Source organism: Palaemon carinicauda, chromosome 3 (genome assembly GCF_036898095.1).
Source record: "Palaemon carinicauda isolate YSFRI2023 chromosome 3, ASM3689809v2, whole genome shotgun sequence".
Taxonomy (NCBI): domain Eukaryota; kingdom Metazoa; phylum Arthropoda; class Malacostraca; order Decapoda; family Palaemonidae; genus Palaemon; species Palaemon carinicauda.
Genome location: NC_090727.1, coordinates 119,135,907 through 119,151,686, shown reverse-complemented (window position 1 = coordinate 119,151,686; position 15,780 = coordinate 119,135,907). Strand labels below are relative to the sequence as shown.

General features: G+C 41.0%; 2 protein-coding genes across 6 annotated transcripts in view; one reads left to right on the top strand and one right to left on the bottom strand.

The window, feature by feature from the left end:
- The window catches only part of waw (Translation factor waclaw), a 336,239-nt gene that overhangs the window by 278,747 nt on the left and 41,712 nt on the right, over positions 1-15,780 (top strand). For all 5 annotated transcript variants that reach the window (XM_068370492.1, XM_068370493.1, XM_068370494.1 and 2 more), the window contains 2 exons: positions 4,158-4,372; positions 4,927-5,055. In XM_068370492.1, coding sequence (XP_068226593.1) covers positions 4,158-4,372; positions 4,927-5,055 — 344 coding nt within the window. The remainder of the gene's footprint in view (positions 1-4,157; positions 4,373-4,926; positions 5,056-15,780) is intronic.
- LOC137638868 (uncharacterized) overlaps positions 7,785-15,780 on the bottom strand; it is a 30,642-nt gene continuing 22,646 nt past the window's right edge. Inside the window, exon 4 of the mRNA XM_068371278.1 lies at positions 7,785-7,898. Within this exon, the coding sequence (XP_068227379.1) occupies positions 7,785-7,898 (114 nt within the window). The remainder of the gene's footprint in view (positions 7,899-15,780) is intronic.

Below are 15,780 nucleotides of genomic sequence, written 5' to 3'. Positions count from 1 at the left end.
CAGCCAGGAATCTCCATATCAGACTGGTTCTCGACAGTGCAGTCATAGTACACTGCCTCAACAGAGAAGACTCCAGATCACCCCGAATAAACCACATCGTGTTGAAGTTTTTCTCCATGGCGGCAATGCACAAGTGGCACCTGTCAGCAGTCCATCTAGCAGGAGTCCGGAATGTGGTAGAGGACTTACTTTCCCGGACGACCCCGCTAGAGTCGGAATGGTCACTAGACAATCGATCTTTCCAGAGGATGATATCTCAAGTCCCGGGTCTCCAGGTGGATCTGTTTGCGACAGAATCCAATCGCAAAATAGATTGTTACGTAGCCCCCAACCTGGACCCTCAGGATTATGCCACGGACTCTATGATTCTAGATTGGAATACCTGGAAGACGATTTATCTGTTTCTTCCGGTGAACCTCCTGCTGAAAGTTCTTCACTAACTCAGATCCTTCAAAGGTCAAGTGGCTCTCGTGGCCCCCAACTGGCCCAAGAGCAATTGGTTCCCCTTGTTGCTAGAACCAGGTCTCCGCCCAAGGCGGATTCCCAGTCCGGTGTTAACAAAGACAGTACAAACTCGCAATGTGTTCGCTTCCTCCAGGATTCTGAATGCCCTAACTTTATGGTCTTCATGAAGTTCGCAGCACAACGTGGTGCAAACATCGATCCTTTGAATACTATTTTCCTGGAATCTGACAAAAGGGGAATCTACTCTCCGTCAATATGACTCGGCTGTCAAGAAATTAGCTAAGTTCTTGAAAGATCCCCAAGTTGAGAAAATGACGATGAACCTAACTGTGACATTCTTCAGAACTCTCTTCGAATCTGGCCTGGCAGCCAATACCATTACTACAATCAAGTCAGCTTTAAAAAAGATCTTCCATATTGGTTTTGACATTGATCTACCGGATTCATATTTCTCATCCATTCCGAGAGCTTGTGCCAGACTAAAACCTTCAACTCGCCCTAGCGCAGTTTCCTGGTTTTTGAACGATGTTCTTAAGCTAGCCTCTGACACCTCAAATGAATCCTGTAACTATATGGCATTGTTAAGAAAGTCACTTTTTCTTTTGAGCCTCGCCTCGGGCTCTAGAATCTCAGAATGGTCAGCCTTATCTAGAGACCCTGGTCATATAGAGTTTCTCTCTTCGGATGAGGTTCTTCTCTCTCCTAACCAAGTTTTCCTAGCTAAAAATGAAGACCCCCAAAACAGGTGGTCTCCCTGGAAGATTGTTCCACTTCCTCGGGATCCATCCCTGTGTCCAGTTCCCACCCTGAAAGCCTACTTAGGTAGGACTTCCACTACAACCACAGGGCCCTTATTTATTAGAGAACACGGAGGAACTATTACCCTTAAGGGAATTAGACAACAAATTCTTTATTTCATTAAACAAGCTAATCCTGCATCATTCCCACATGTCCGTGATATTAGAGCTGTGGCTACCTCAATTAATTTTTTCCACCATATGAAATTTATGAGCTCTCAAAATATACGGGTTGGAAGTCCCCTAAAGTTTTCAAGCGCCACTACCTAAAACCTTTAGAAGCTCTTAGATTTGCCACAGTAGCTGCAGGGAATATAGTTCCTCCTGAAGGTACCGAGTCCTAATCACAACGTCTTGCTCTGTCCTCTTTCCCTCCTGCCTGGCTTACCTGTTGTTCCTACCTGTTTTGTTACTATACACCCTTATGGTGTATTATTTTATTATTCCATTGTTCAATTTCACGAATTGTTTTCATTACACTTGTTCTTAATCCCCGAGCTGATTTTATTTTGCATTTTTGATTACCAAGCTGGATTCCCTCTATTCATATCTGTTGAATTCTACCTACGGGTTTCATTTTTGATTGTTTACCATGTCTATTTATCACTGTCATATACATGTTGATCTATTTTTACGGGTTTCCACATCCCTCTTTTTTGATATTAAACTCATCAGCTCTGTTATTTTGTGTTATTCCCTCTTCAGGTAGTTAGCCATATTGGGTCCCCATTCTCTGGTACGATTTCACTGGGCGGCACGGGTCGGAGCCCAGAAAAGGGATTTTGACGAAGAAAAAATCTATTTCTGGGCGAGAGACCCGTCAACCCAGTGAACCCACCCGTCCCTCCCTGCTTGGGCCCCAATCTGGGGTGCTATAAGGAGTGACGTCACTGGCGTTGGATTGCTAGTAGTAGTAGGATGTTGAACGGCACCTCGCTGTTCGGGGATGTTGACAGGAGATATCTAAATGGTGCGAGGCCTCTGGTTGTGATTTATTCAGCGCCCCAGTAGTATATCGACACCTTATTAAGGTGAGCGAGCTGAGTTCAACCTAGCATTCCTATACAAATTTTTCTCTGGTAAATTCATAGCAGTTTTTACCTTAGAAATGATGTTAAAGGAGCATTTCACTGGGTCTCTCGCCCAGAAATAGATTTTTCCTTCGTCAAAATCCCTTTTGTGATAATACAGTAGAAGGCAATTTATGAAATTTAATTGTTTATCCCAATTAATACTCTCTTGTGGAAATCGGGCCTCGGCAGGCATTGTTTTTAAAGTGATATAGCTTCATAAAGAAAGAAAAGAAATTGAGGAGAGAGAGAGAGAGAGAGAGAGAGAGAGAGAGAGAGAGAGAGAGAGAGAGAGAGAGAGAGAGAGAGAGAGAGAGAGAGAGTGTGTATGTGTGTGTGTGTAATTTGGTCATTATTTTTCTACTCCACCCTGTTTTTGCATTAGTGATGAGAATCATTAGACTGTACAGTACCAAGCTAAAGTCTGTACAGTACCAAGCAAAAGTGAATGTGGGGTCCATAATAGTTATAGACAAGAGCCTTAATTCTATAACCCATTGCACACATAAATCATTTAGTAATATCAGATTTTTTTTGGATAAACCATTGCTAATTTACTGGTGTGATAGAAAGGGTTAAGGGATAAATGCCAAGAAATATATAATTTTGTAACACTAGAAATAGCTTGAAGCATTATGTACTGGCAAGAAAGGTATAGTGAATAAGAGACAGAGAAGGAGCTTGGAAGAGAGAGAGAAGGAGGGAAAGTAGAAAGGGGAGGGAAGGATGGAGAGAAAGAGGGAAAGAGAGAAGCATTGGAAGGAACAGATGGAGATAGGGATTAGGGAGGGATGGAAAACAGGTCAAAATGCATAAATGTAAGAGAGTCTAAGAGGCTTACTTGAATAAAGAGATAAAATACAGTATTCAAAGATAATCCCATCAAGGTAAGTAAGTACATACATACATATGTATGAATAAAAAGCGAAGTGAGGCAACGGAGATTATCCTACATCAGTGCTACCAGATCAAATATGGTTGAGAGAACTTAAGGTGTGTTTGTAAGAATACTTGTGGTCAATAGAATTTTGTTCTATCTATAGGGACATAATTGTTCGCAGTGATCCTCCTGTTATGAGTGTAGGCTGTGGCCTTTATTGCAGTGTACTGGGTATGCCTAGAATAAAACTAAGCAGGATTTTCAGCATCTGTGGTGGATGTGCTTAAAAGCTGATGCCCTTGTATAGCTCTTTTTTTCTCACCAGGTGATTGGGCAATAAAAATCTCACCAGGGGAGGTTCACATGACTTTTCACCTCTGGGTACATGTCTGTTTTCAGATGCATCCATGGAGGGATGGGGTGCACTATTGGAATCCCTAGTAGCCTCATGTGTTTGGCCAGTATAAGATCAGCATCTACACATTAACATCTTGGAGATGCAAACAATGTCTTTTGTGCTCCAACCATTCCAATAGCATTTCAAAGGGCACTTTGTAGTGCTAATGAACAGATTTAGGGGACTTCTTCCCACCAATGACTGAATCTCGTATTTTAAAGGATGAAAGGTTCTTATATGTGTAAGAATAAATAAGTATTAAGAATAATTTGTATTTGTCATAGCTATACAAATCAGAACCCTTTAAATTACACTTCCTACCTCAACCACCCCTCTCCATCCTGGGCCTAAGGTCAAAAGTGGCTATTATGTGACACACAGGTGAGCAGGGCTTCCCCTTTACATCACCTATCATTAACCAACTATCATGTTAATGATTCAATGGCTGTTCAAGTTTGCATTGAAATCATCTGTTTTAAATGATTTAGGTTTGTATAGCTAAAAAAAATACAAATTACTTTTCAATAATTTAATTTCTTGTTTCTTAGACAGGTACTTAGGAGCTGTCATTGGCCTGTGTCAGGAAAAACGTGGTTTTCAACACAACATGAAGAACCTTGATAATGATAGAATAATTATGCAATACCAACTTCCTTTGAATGAAATAGTTGTTGACTTTTATGACAAATTAAAATCTATAACATCTGGATATGCTTCATTTGATTATGAGGATATTGGATTTCAACCGTCCAGCTTAGTTAAAGTAAGTATCAATACTTTTAAGTGGCAATTACAGTAATCAGTTCCGTATGTGTGAGATTGCTGAGTCAGGGAAATACAATGTATTATTATTAAGGATAACTTTGGGTATTTTTTACCTCCGCCAAGAAGGTTATGTTATCGAGTCAGTTTATTTATATATTTATTTATTTATTTGTCTGTATGTCTGTGGACAGGATTACATCAAAACTACATGACGCATTTTGACAAAATTTTCACCACAGACGGATCTTAGGTCATGGATGACCCTATTAAATTTTGGAGATGATCTGGATTTCAATTTTTTGTCATTTTAAAGATAACGCCAGAATAAATTGACATATTTTGATGAAATTAACACCAAAGATAGATCTTAGCCATGGACGACTCCATTAGCCTTTGGCGGAGGTCGGAAATCTCTATTTACTCTATTGTTCAGTTATATTACAGTCATGCTCCTCAGTATGTTCAAGTACCATAACACTATCAAATATACTAATTCATCTGTCAATATATCACATCCGTAGAAATTATAATTCTTTGCTTTTTCTCCATTAGCTTGATTTTTTGTTGAACAGCCAAGCTGTCGAGGAACTTTCTATTATTGTTCATAAATCAAAAGCACAGTCCTTTGGGAGATATATTTGTGAAAAACTTCAAGAGAAAATACCAAGACAACTTTTTCATGTAAGTACTATTTATATTTCAATAAGGGAGAAAATATGGAAACAAAATTTTGATAATAAAATTTATTTCCTCACTCAACTGATGTTCGTATTGACTTCATTTCCAGAAATTTGGAATGACGACGTTACCCCTTAAAATTAAAAAATTAACCGTTTTAGTTCCTTCCAATATAATAGATTGTCTCTACTAAAGCAATGAGACTTACCAGTCTAACAACAATAACATGGGTTACATGTTGTATAGTCTCTTCAATCTCCAAGTCGAAATACTTCCCTATCCACCAAACACCACTAATCAGTGGGGAGGATGTTAGGTATGTATATTGTGGAGAATCAATTTATTATTTTCTTTTTTAGTATTTACATTGTTTTGTATTTACCAAATTCTCTAGAGCGCAAGAAAAGACTCTTGAATAAATGATTAAACCTAATGTTTCCCATACCCTTGAATCAAATGGCAAACCCCAAACACAGTTGACGACCTCTGCTTGCTTAAATATGGAAAATTCTGTTGACAACCTGGAAATTAAAAAGGACTGGTTATGAAATGTACAGAAAAGCGATGGGAATGTGAGGAAATTGAAAGTCATTCATAAATGTGATTTGCCAGTAACTTATCATTATGGAACAATCTGGATGACTTTTAAGCTTTATAATCATGGGGAGACTTTTAAAGCCATCTGTGAAGTTTAAAAAAGGAAAATTGATAATAGATTACTGGAGCATTATGCAATATTGCTCCTTGAAACCTTGTCATATATCACCCTAGTAACTGGCATCCAAATAAATTTATAGGCCCCAAAATAATCTTAATAAAAAGAAAAAAGCCAAAGACACCAATGTGGATTATTGCAGCCTCGGAGGGAGAAGAATACAATTATCTTATATTTAGCCAAAGAGTACAAAAGAAAGTAGGTACAATAGAACATGGAGACATTTCTAGATTTGGGAAGAAGTTTATTCTAATTCAGGGCAAATCTAAACCAGTCATTTATGCTAAGTTACATAAAGATAGAAGAAAATTTAATGGTGGATATCGAACTGCATTTAAACTTTAGTTATTGAAGAGCTGTGCTTTTTAACAAAGACCTTTATGAATTTAATAAGGAGAAAATATTAAACATGTGCTCTAGAGAAATATAAAAGATTCACAAGATTCCCAAAACTACTATGATTGTTTCAACATTTGAAGACCATGATGTATCCTCTCGTGTATACTTTTAAAATGAGAGAATTCCAGTTCACCTTTATGAACAGACACCTTTACAGTGCTACAATTTCTTCAAGTTTGAACATCCATCTAAAGTATGTAAAAACAAAAAGATCTGCGACAATTGTTCGGATCCTGAGCATGGACCCTGCACTTATATTACAAAGTGTGTTAATTGTAATAAGAAGTGTCCTCAATATAAAATAAAAGAAGCAGCTATTCGGAAGTCATATGTAGAGCATATCAGTGTGGGATATGCTTGATGGTTTCTAAAGCAAATCCAAAAGTTACGCCAAGGCCTTAAAATTTAAGGATGCAGGACATCCAGAGAGAATTGCAATACTGTACCACCGAGACCAGGTAATGTAGGTAAAGCATCCTCTTGCTGAATCACCTTCTAATGTTATTACCATGCCTTATAATTTAGATTCAGTGTCTCATGATAAAGGCACCGCCTCCTTCCTCTAAATCTGCTACACCTCGGATGAACAGCCCAAGGCTTTCTGAGGATCTCATATAGCATCATTACCGATTTAGGGAAAGAATCGTATGCTAGAAAGCTATTGGAAGCCCCTGTTATAATGGAGGTACATAATCCTAATAACTCAACAGCTTTCATTCGAAAAAGAGGGAGACCATCATCAATCTCTCCTCCAACGAGAAATGGAAAAATAACTGTTGCAAATAAGTACAGATATTTTATCTGAAAAAATGACAAACCTTACGAAAAAAGTCAATATTTCAAATATTAATGTCAAGGTTCACCATCCTCCTCAACAAATGAATAAGAAGGCTGCCAAGAAAAATATCAAACTAAACTTAGCAAGACCTACATTTTCAAAGAGAGTATCAAAGACTCCTATTAATTAAAAACAACTGTTAAAAATCCTTTTTCTAAGGAATATTCCAAAAAGTAAACTTTTTATTTTTTATTCAATATTACAGTGGAACTGTCAAGATCTGAGGTCTAAATAAGAACAGCTGATGCTCCTATTTCATAACCACTCACTTGTAGTTGCATGTCTACAAGAAACAATGTTAGATGGGTTTGCTCCTTTTTCCAAAGGATACATCAATTACAGAACACCATGTACCATGTAATCTTCAGGGAAGAAGTCATGGTGGAACTTTCAGTTACTGTATGTTCTTAGCGACCTTCCTCAAAAACATTTAAATCTAAGTACTATCCAACAAGCAGTAGCAGTCCAAATAGATCAAAGTAGGAAATATACCATTGGATCATTATATTTACCTTCTGTTGATGGTATTCCATATGATGATGTGGCTGAGGTGTTGAAGCAATTCCCTCAACCATTTCTTCTTCTGGGTGATATGAACAGCAAACACCCATTATGGGGAGATGTATTAAAAAACTCAGTGGACAATCTGCTATCATTAATAATAGAAAATAAAGTTATTGGAATTCTAAACACAGTTGAGGCCACTCACTTACATATCCAGACAGGTACTTTTTCATGCATTGATCTGACAATAGCAAGCTCTAACTGTCAGGCTGACTTTCACTGGAGAACATCTGATGACTGGTATACAAGTGATTGTACACCAATACTAATTAAAACTAACAATGGTCCACCTGAATACAGATATTCTTGATGGTGCTTGGATAGAGGTGACTAACAAAAATTGAAAGAACTTAGCCAAGTAGAAGGTAATGCAGACGAATTAAAAAAATTTGATAATGCCATTGATTTACTAAATGAAAGCTGTCACACAGCTAGAGTGTATTCCATCCCAAAAACAACAGGTCTATTTTGCCAATGGCCAGTCCCTTGGTGGTCACCAGGGTTACATAGATCTACTAGAATTACATTAACAAGATGCCGCATAAATTACACTGAACAGAATATCGTTACTTACAAGAAATACACAGCACAATTTCGACAAGCAATCAGAGCAGCTCAACGTCAGTTATGGTCATCTTTTGTTTCTTCAGTCAATAAAAGAACCTCACCTTCTGCCATGTGAAGGAAAGTTAATAAAATTTCTGTCATATATACTCCAAATTCTTCACCAGTACTCCAATTTCTTCACCAGTGTTAAAAATTAATGATCAGTATATTACTAATCCTTTGGAAGTGAGTGATTCACTAGCTGATCCTTTTGAGAAAGTATTCCAAAAGTCAGAAGACCCCTCCTTCATGCTACCTTTATAGATGTAGAGAAGAAGAAAAGACTCAACTTCACATCAAATAAAGAAGAGACATACAATAACCCATTTGCAGAGAGAAAATGCAACTCTGCATTATCATCATGCAATGATACAGCCCCAGACCCAGACAAAATTCCTTATGCATGAATGAAGCACATGTGTAATAACACTAAACTTTATACTATAAATAATATTAGAATATGGCGAGACCATAGTTTCCCAACATTTTGGGATCTGGCAATTAATGTAGCCTTCACAACCTTTTGGGATCTGGCAATTAAATTTGTTTTTTTTAAAAACCCAAAAAGGACAAAGTTTTAGCTGCAAACTACCGACCAATTACATTGACATGTTCTTTATGTAAAATTGAGGAAAAGATGATCAATCCAAGGGTTGTATGGATACTAGAAAAGAAGAGTATTTTATCACCAGTTCAGTGTAATTTTTGAAGAATGCACTCTGCAATTGATACAAGTGTCCATCTAGAGTCATCTGTTTATGAGTCATTTGCTTCCAAGAAACATCACATGACAGTATTCTTTGATTTTGAAAAAGCATGATACCACATGGAATTATAATTATAGTATCCTTAAAACTGTCCATGATTTTGGTTCGAGAGGCAAGTTTCATTCTGGACATTTTAAGAAGACAGTTCTTTCATCTAATAATAGGTACTATTTTGTCTAAAAGAAATTGCCTTGAAGAAGTCCAGCAGAGCAGCACAGCAGCATGCTTAGTTTTACGTTGTTTGTGCTAGCAAATATCGTGATTTCTTTAGTGATTCCAGATGATGTTCTTCACACACTGTTCATGGGTGACCTTTCTGTTTTATGTGTAGGAGCAAAAATGGTGAAAGAAATCTTTTACCTCATCACAATTGATCTAATTATGAAGTGGGAAGATTTTAATTGCTTCAAGTTTTCTACAAGTAAAACAGTTGTCATTCATTGCTGTTGCATTTGTATATATATATATATATATATATATATATATATATATATATATATATATATATATATATATATATATATATATCTATATATATATATATATATATATATATATATATATATATATATATATATATATATATATATATATATCTATATATATGTATATATATATATATATATATATATATATATATATATATATATATATATATATACATATATATATATATATATATATATATATATATATATATATATATATATATATATATATATATATATTCTGGGCTCGAACCTGTGCCGCCCAGTGAATAAGCTCCATTTAGCACTTATTCTTAGGTAATTTACTGCTAAATATACCAGAGAAAAAATGTAAAGGAGTGCTAGGTTAACTAGCTCGCTCACCTATTGGTGTCGGTATAAAATTGGGCGTATAATCCAGAGGTCCCGCACTATTTAGATTCATCCACGACAGAAACCCCAATAGAGGAGAGCCGTTCAACCTCACTCGGTACTACTAACAATGCATCCGCTCAGAACCCAACTCCTTTTAGCACGTCTTGTGTGTAACCCGCTTTTTTGTTGTGCTCTCGTTTTTTCGCTTATTTTCTTTGGATTATGGCTTCTTCGTCGGTTTCCCTGGAGACACCGTCTAAGTTAAGTACCAAGCTGTGTTTTGCTGTGTTTTGAGCAACCTAGATCGTCTAATATTTGAATTATAGGAGTGTATTCTCTTCGTTCATACCGATCTTGCTCGATTCCATTTACAGTTGGTACTCCTGTTTTGAGAGCTTTTAGTTTCACTCGCGGTGTTACTATATGTATTATTAAATTTTATTTGTTATTATGGATATTCATTATTTAGCGTTTAGAACCCTCGTGGTTCAAATTTTGGGCCGATATCATTTACGTATCGTTATGGCTGCCGACCTTCGTGCTAGGCGGCAATGTTATTTTTTAAGCCATCAGGTGTGTCTTTTGTGATTTAATTATTATGTTGCATGCCTTGCCCAAAAATTTTTTATGTGTTTATTTTATATTATCAACGCTATTACTATTATAATGAATATTGTGCTATTACTCCGTTTGATCTGTCTGGTTGGGGATCGTCAGTGGGTAGCCCTGCTGCTCCGTATCACGTGATTCTCCCCCATGCTCCCCCTCTCGCTAGGTGGGTGGCTAGGCTTCTCTCCCCCTCTTCCCTAGGGGACCGTTGCCTTCCCTCCTTGTAGAGGGGGTAGTTCAGTGTTTATGGACTTTGTCCTCCGGGTGTCCCGGCGGGTTCGGCTCTGTCTAATCTGGTTGGCCACCGGTCAACAGAGTTGGATCCCGGTGCACCCTATTTTATATTCACTTATCACACTGGTTTATGTTATATGAAACCCTCTGGGTTCCGTTGGCGGTTCTTATCTACAGTTCCGCCCCCCTATTTAATTTATAACAGTTCCTATGATGATTATATGACAGATCACTACCCCGGAGTTCCTATACGAATTGGTTTTGGATACTTTTATTTCCCGGCCCGGGGCTTAGCCTCGCCCCGGGAAATCAGACACCCTGTGTCTTAAATTTTTGTTGTTGCATCCTTTTTTATACTCCCGGCTCGACCGGAATGGATGGCTATACTTTAGTCTTAAGCTAGACTTTTGTTTAGGCCGGGTCCTCCGGACCCGCCCCTACTTAAGAATATTACAGTTAAGCCCTAATCTTGTGTTAGGCTTATGTTAGGCCCGGGTCCTCCGGACCCGCCCCTACTTAAGAGAATTACAGTTTCTCATATACTATTTACTTTAGTCTTAAGCTAGACTTATGTTTAGGCCGGGTCCTCAGGACCCACCCCTACTTAAGAGAATTACAGTTTCTCATATACTATTTACTTTAGTCTTAAGCTAGACTTATGTTTAGGCCGGGTCCTCCGGACCCGCCCCTACTTAAGAATATTACAGTTAAGCCCTAATCTTGTGTTAGGCTTATGTTAGGCCCGGGTCCTCCGGACCCGCCCCTACTTAAGAGAATTACAGTTTCTCATATACTATTTACTTTAGTCTTAAGCTAGACTTATGTTTAGGCCGGGTCCTCCGGACCCGCCCCTACTTAAGAGAATTACAGTTTCTCATATACTATTTACTTTAGTCTTAAGCTAGACTTATGTTTAGGCCGGGTCCTCAAGACCCGCCCCTACTTAAGAGAATTACAGTTTCTCATATACTATTCTTTTTATAGATGGTGCATTGTCAGACGACAGCCTGTGCAGCTGTTCTACATCAGCCCTGCGGCCATACCGTCTGTCGGTCTCACGCCCTCTGCGGTGTGCAGCTGGAGGATGTCGTGGTATGGCACCCGGATAACTGTGTGGTCTGTTTTGACCTCGTTACCACCCTTGGATCTGACTCGGTGAGTCCCGTTGGCTATGTTGCCTTCTTATTTATCTTACCTTTTTTGGCATACATACACTATTTAGTAAGATATCTATGGTCTTGAAGGACCACTGGGAGTCTGCCCTTTTATAATTCCCACTATTATTTCAGGCATCCCCGGAGCAAAAGTCTGCGGCTCGGGCCACACTGAAAGTGTGGGTTGGTGGTTTTGCCCGGAACGTGAAGTCCAAGCGGCCGTACGTCCTCTCCGAGGACTACTGTTCCCTGATTTACCCCAACGCCAAGTCTTCAGCCGCTGTGGCTAGGCATGTTGCAGCTCCCATCATTGCCCACATTGATGCCACCATAGCGGGGTTTATTGATCCAGAGCAGGATCCGTCGGACGCCCCCGGAGATCTAGAAGACAATGTTGCCTCCATGAACCTTGACGTGGAACCCATGTTATTGGATGATCCAGATACAGGTAGGGTGGTAAGTGAGGCAGGTGTTTCTGGCGCTGAGATTCCTATCCTCAGCCCCTCTCTTTCTTCTTCTTCTGATCGCTCTTCCTTCCATGGTTTTTCTGGGGACCGTGATTCGTCCCAACGATCACACCCGGTTCCCCCCAAGAATAAGTCTAGAACCTTACCTAAAGTTCATAAGCCTCATAAGGCTTCTCATGGTCCTAAACAGAATACAAACCTGTCATCTAAGGCTTCTGGCTCCTCCTCTAAGTCTCGCGACCCGGGAGTTCATTCCGCCACACCTGCTGCTAGCCCGGGCCTTTCCGAATCAGCCATGCTTCGCATCGTGTCGGAGATGCAGGCTAAGTTTGTATCAGAGATACAGTCTAAGATGGACACGATGTTCTCTAACATCGGTCAGAGACTTGGGGCATTAGAGCAAGGTGCTCCGGAGCGGGTCCAAAGCTCTCTCATCCCGGATGCCTCTAAGCTCCCGCAGTTTGCCAAAAACAACCCTTGGCGTATGGCTCTTCATTCCCCGTTCTCAGACGGAATGTTAACTTTGGAGGGTCTTGGCACTCGTCCCCTAGAGGACTTGGAATTCTTTCCTCCTGGTCTGGCATTTCCATTTCATGGTTATGCCAGGCTTACCGAGGAAGCTTTGGTTCGGTTAGACAAGGTCCCCAAGGAGACAGTCATCTTCCCAAAAGAGCAGGCCCAATCTGTGTGGGCCAGATTCCTGAATGACATCGGCTGCACCAACACTATGTTGACGCCTTATAAGAGCTCTTTTACAATGTTCCTAATGGACAAAAACACCGTGACTCCATGTGTCAATAAAGTAGCAGAGCTTGCTTTCCAATATGCTCTGGAGGAGAAGCCCTTGCCTCCCATCCGAGAGGTGGATCCAATCTCCCTCCTTCTTCCTTCAGGCATTGAGTGTTGGGACAACGTCCATACCACATTTACCTCTGGAAAGCTAGCAGCAGACTGTGCTTCGGTAATGTTTAGCGAGCGGCTTCCCCGTCTCCCGGAATCCCTCATTAAACAGGAGTATGATTCTCGCCTACGCGTTGGCTGTACTCTGAACCTGGCCACTTCCACGGAGTCGATAGCCTTGACTTACGATACTGAGAGTATTTTTAAATCTCTCAACAAGGCTACGTTGCAGTCATTATACTACGACCTGTATGACTTCGCTACTGCTAAACGCAAGTGTCGCAAACATGTCCTGGCAGAGGCGACTATTAGGCATGAACCTAATAAGCTGATCCGGTCCTCCTGTTGGGGTTCAAACCTCTTCCCTGAGGACCTTGTAGAGGAAGTCTTGGCGGAGGCCACTAGAGTCAACCAGAGCCTTAAAACCCGTTGGGGTTTGACTCCTAAACGTAAATCTGACCCTGCAAATTACCAAGCCCGGGGTAGGAAGAAGCTCCGTCCATATACTTCCACCCAGTTCAGGCAACAGCAGACTGGTTCGCCCATTTTCCGGCTGCCTCTTTCCCCATCTCCTGTTGCCCCGGCACAGCCTTCCACCTCCCAGGCTCCTTCGGACGACTATGTCACCGTTCTGCTTCCTAAGAGCCAGCTTTCTGGTGCCTCCGCCACTTCTCCTGCCTTTAACCAGTCGTATGAGGCTCATAGCTCTTCCCAGAGTTATGGTAGAGGTAGAGGCTACCACCGTGGTTCTAACCAGAACAATTTATTCCTTCCGCAACAAATGAAGGTTCAGTCCCTGGGCGTTCAGTTTCATCTCCAAGGGACTGGGGTGGAGTTGGATTCAAGGACCTCCTCCTCCGAACAAATTTCGTCAACATTCCACTCCGGACCTGGTCGAATTTGTCCAGGATCTTTTACAAAAGAACGCCGTACAAGAAACGAAACACCTGAAGTTTCAAGGTCGGCTGTTCAGTGTCCCGAAGAAGGATTCAGACAAGAGAAGAGTGATTCTAGACCTATCCCTTCTCAACTTGTCCATTCAATGCGACAAGTTTCGAATGCTTACCGTCTCGCAGGTGCGGACCTTACTTCCCCGTGGGGCCGTCACCACCTCTATCGATCTTACAGACGCCTATTATCACGTCCCGATAGCGAGACACTTCCGTCCGTACCTAGGCTTTCGCTTAGGGGACAAAAGTTACTCCTTCAAGGTGATGCCTTTCGGGCTCAACATCGCCCCAAGGATCTTCACAAAGTTAGCAGAAGTCGCTGTTCAGGAACTCAGGAATCAAGGGATTCAAGTAGTAGCCTATCTGGACGACTGGCTCATTTGGTCAGACACCTCCCAAAATTGCCTAAAAGCCACTCACAAAGTCATCCATTATCTTCAATCTCTAGGCTTCCAGATCAACTTCAAGAAGTCCCGTCTTCTTCCAAAATCGAAGTTCCAATGGCTCGGCCTGCAATGGGATCTTATATCTCATACTCTGTGTCTTCCCAGACCCAAGAGGTTAGAGATTGCAAGGAACACCAAACGCTTTCTCAAAGACAAAGTAAGTTCCAGACGACTCCAAGAGAGGATTCTGGAGTCCCTTCAGTTTGCCTCAGTGACGGATCTTCTTCTGAAGGCAAAATTGAAAGATTTCAATCGTGTCTGGCGTTCGAGGGCGAACCGGAAGCTCCGGGACAGGAAAGTCCGCCTTCCTCCCATTCTACGGGAAAGACTTCTTCCTTGGACAAGAGCAAACAGTCTGTCAAAGTCAGTTCCCCTTCGATTTCCGCCTCCGAAATTAATCATTCACACGGACGCATCCTTGTCAGGTTGGGGCGGTTATTCTCAGCTCAAGAAAGTTCAAGGTCTTTGGACTCCCTTGTTCCACCAATTTCACATCAATGTGCTAGAGGCCATGGCAGTTCTTCTATCCCTGAAACGTCTTGCTCTTCCCAAGAAACAACACCTTCGTCTGGTCCTCGACAGCGAAGTGGTGGTCCGCTGCCTCAACAGAGGCGGGTCAAAGTCAGGGCCTCTGAACCATGTTCTAGTAGCCATATTCTCCCTAGCAGCCTTGAACCGTTGGCATCTTTCAGCTGTCCACCTGGCGGGAGTCCGGAATGTAGTGGCAGACGCCCTGTCCCGGACCTCCCCTCTAGAATCGGAATGGTCACTCGATCTAAAGTTATTTCGGTGGATTCTCTCTCAGGTTCCCGGTCTCCAAGTGGACCTCTTCGCCACGGAATCCAACCACAAATTGAGAGTATATGTGGCTCCCAATCTAGACCCTCAGGCTTACGCCACAGACGCCATGTCACAGAATTGGGACACCTGGGAAAAGATTTATCTCTTTCCCCCGGTGAATCTTTGGCTGAAAGTTCTAGACAAACTGAGATCCTTCAAGGGACAAGTAGCCTTGGTCGCACCCAACTGGCCCAAGAGCAACTGGTATCCTCTCCTGCGAGAGTTGAGACTATACCCTCACCCGATACCCAATCCGGTTCTGTCTCAGATAGTACAAACACGCGTTGTGTACGCTTTCTCAAACATTCAGAGCGCCCTAACTTTATGGACTTTATGAAGTTAGCGGCTATGCATGGTTCCAATATTGATCCTCAAAACACCTTGTTCCTAGAATCGG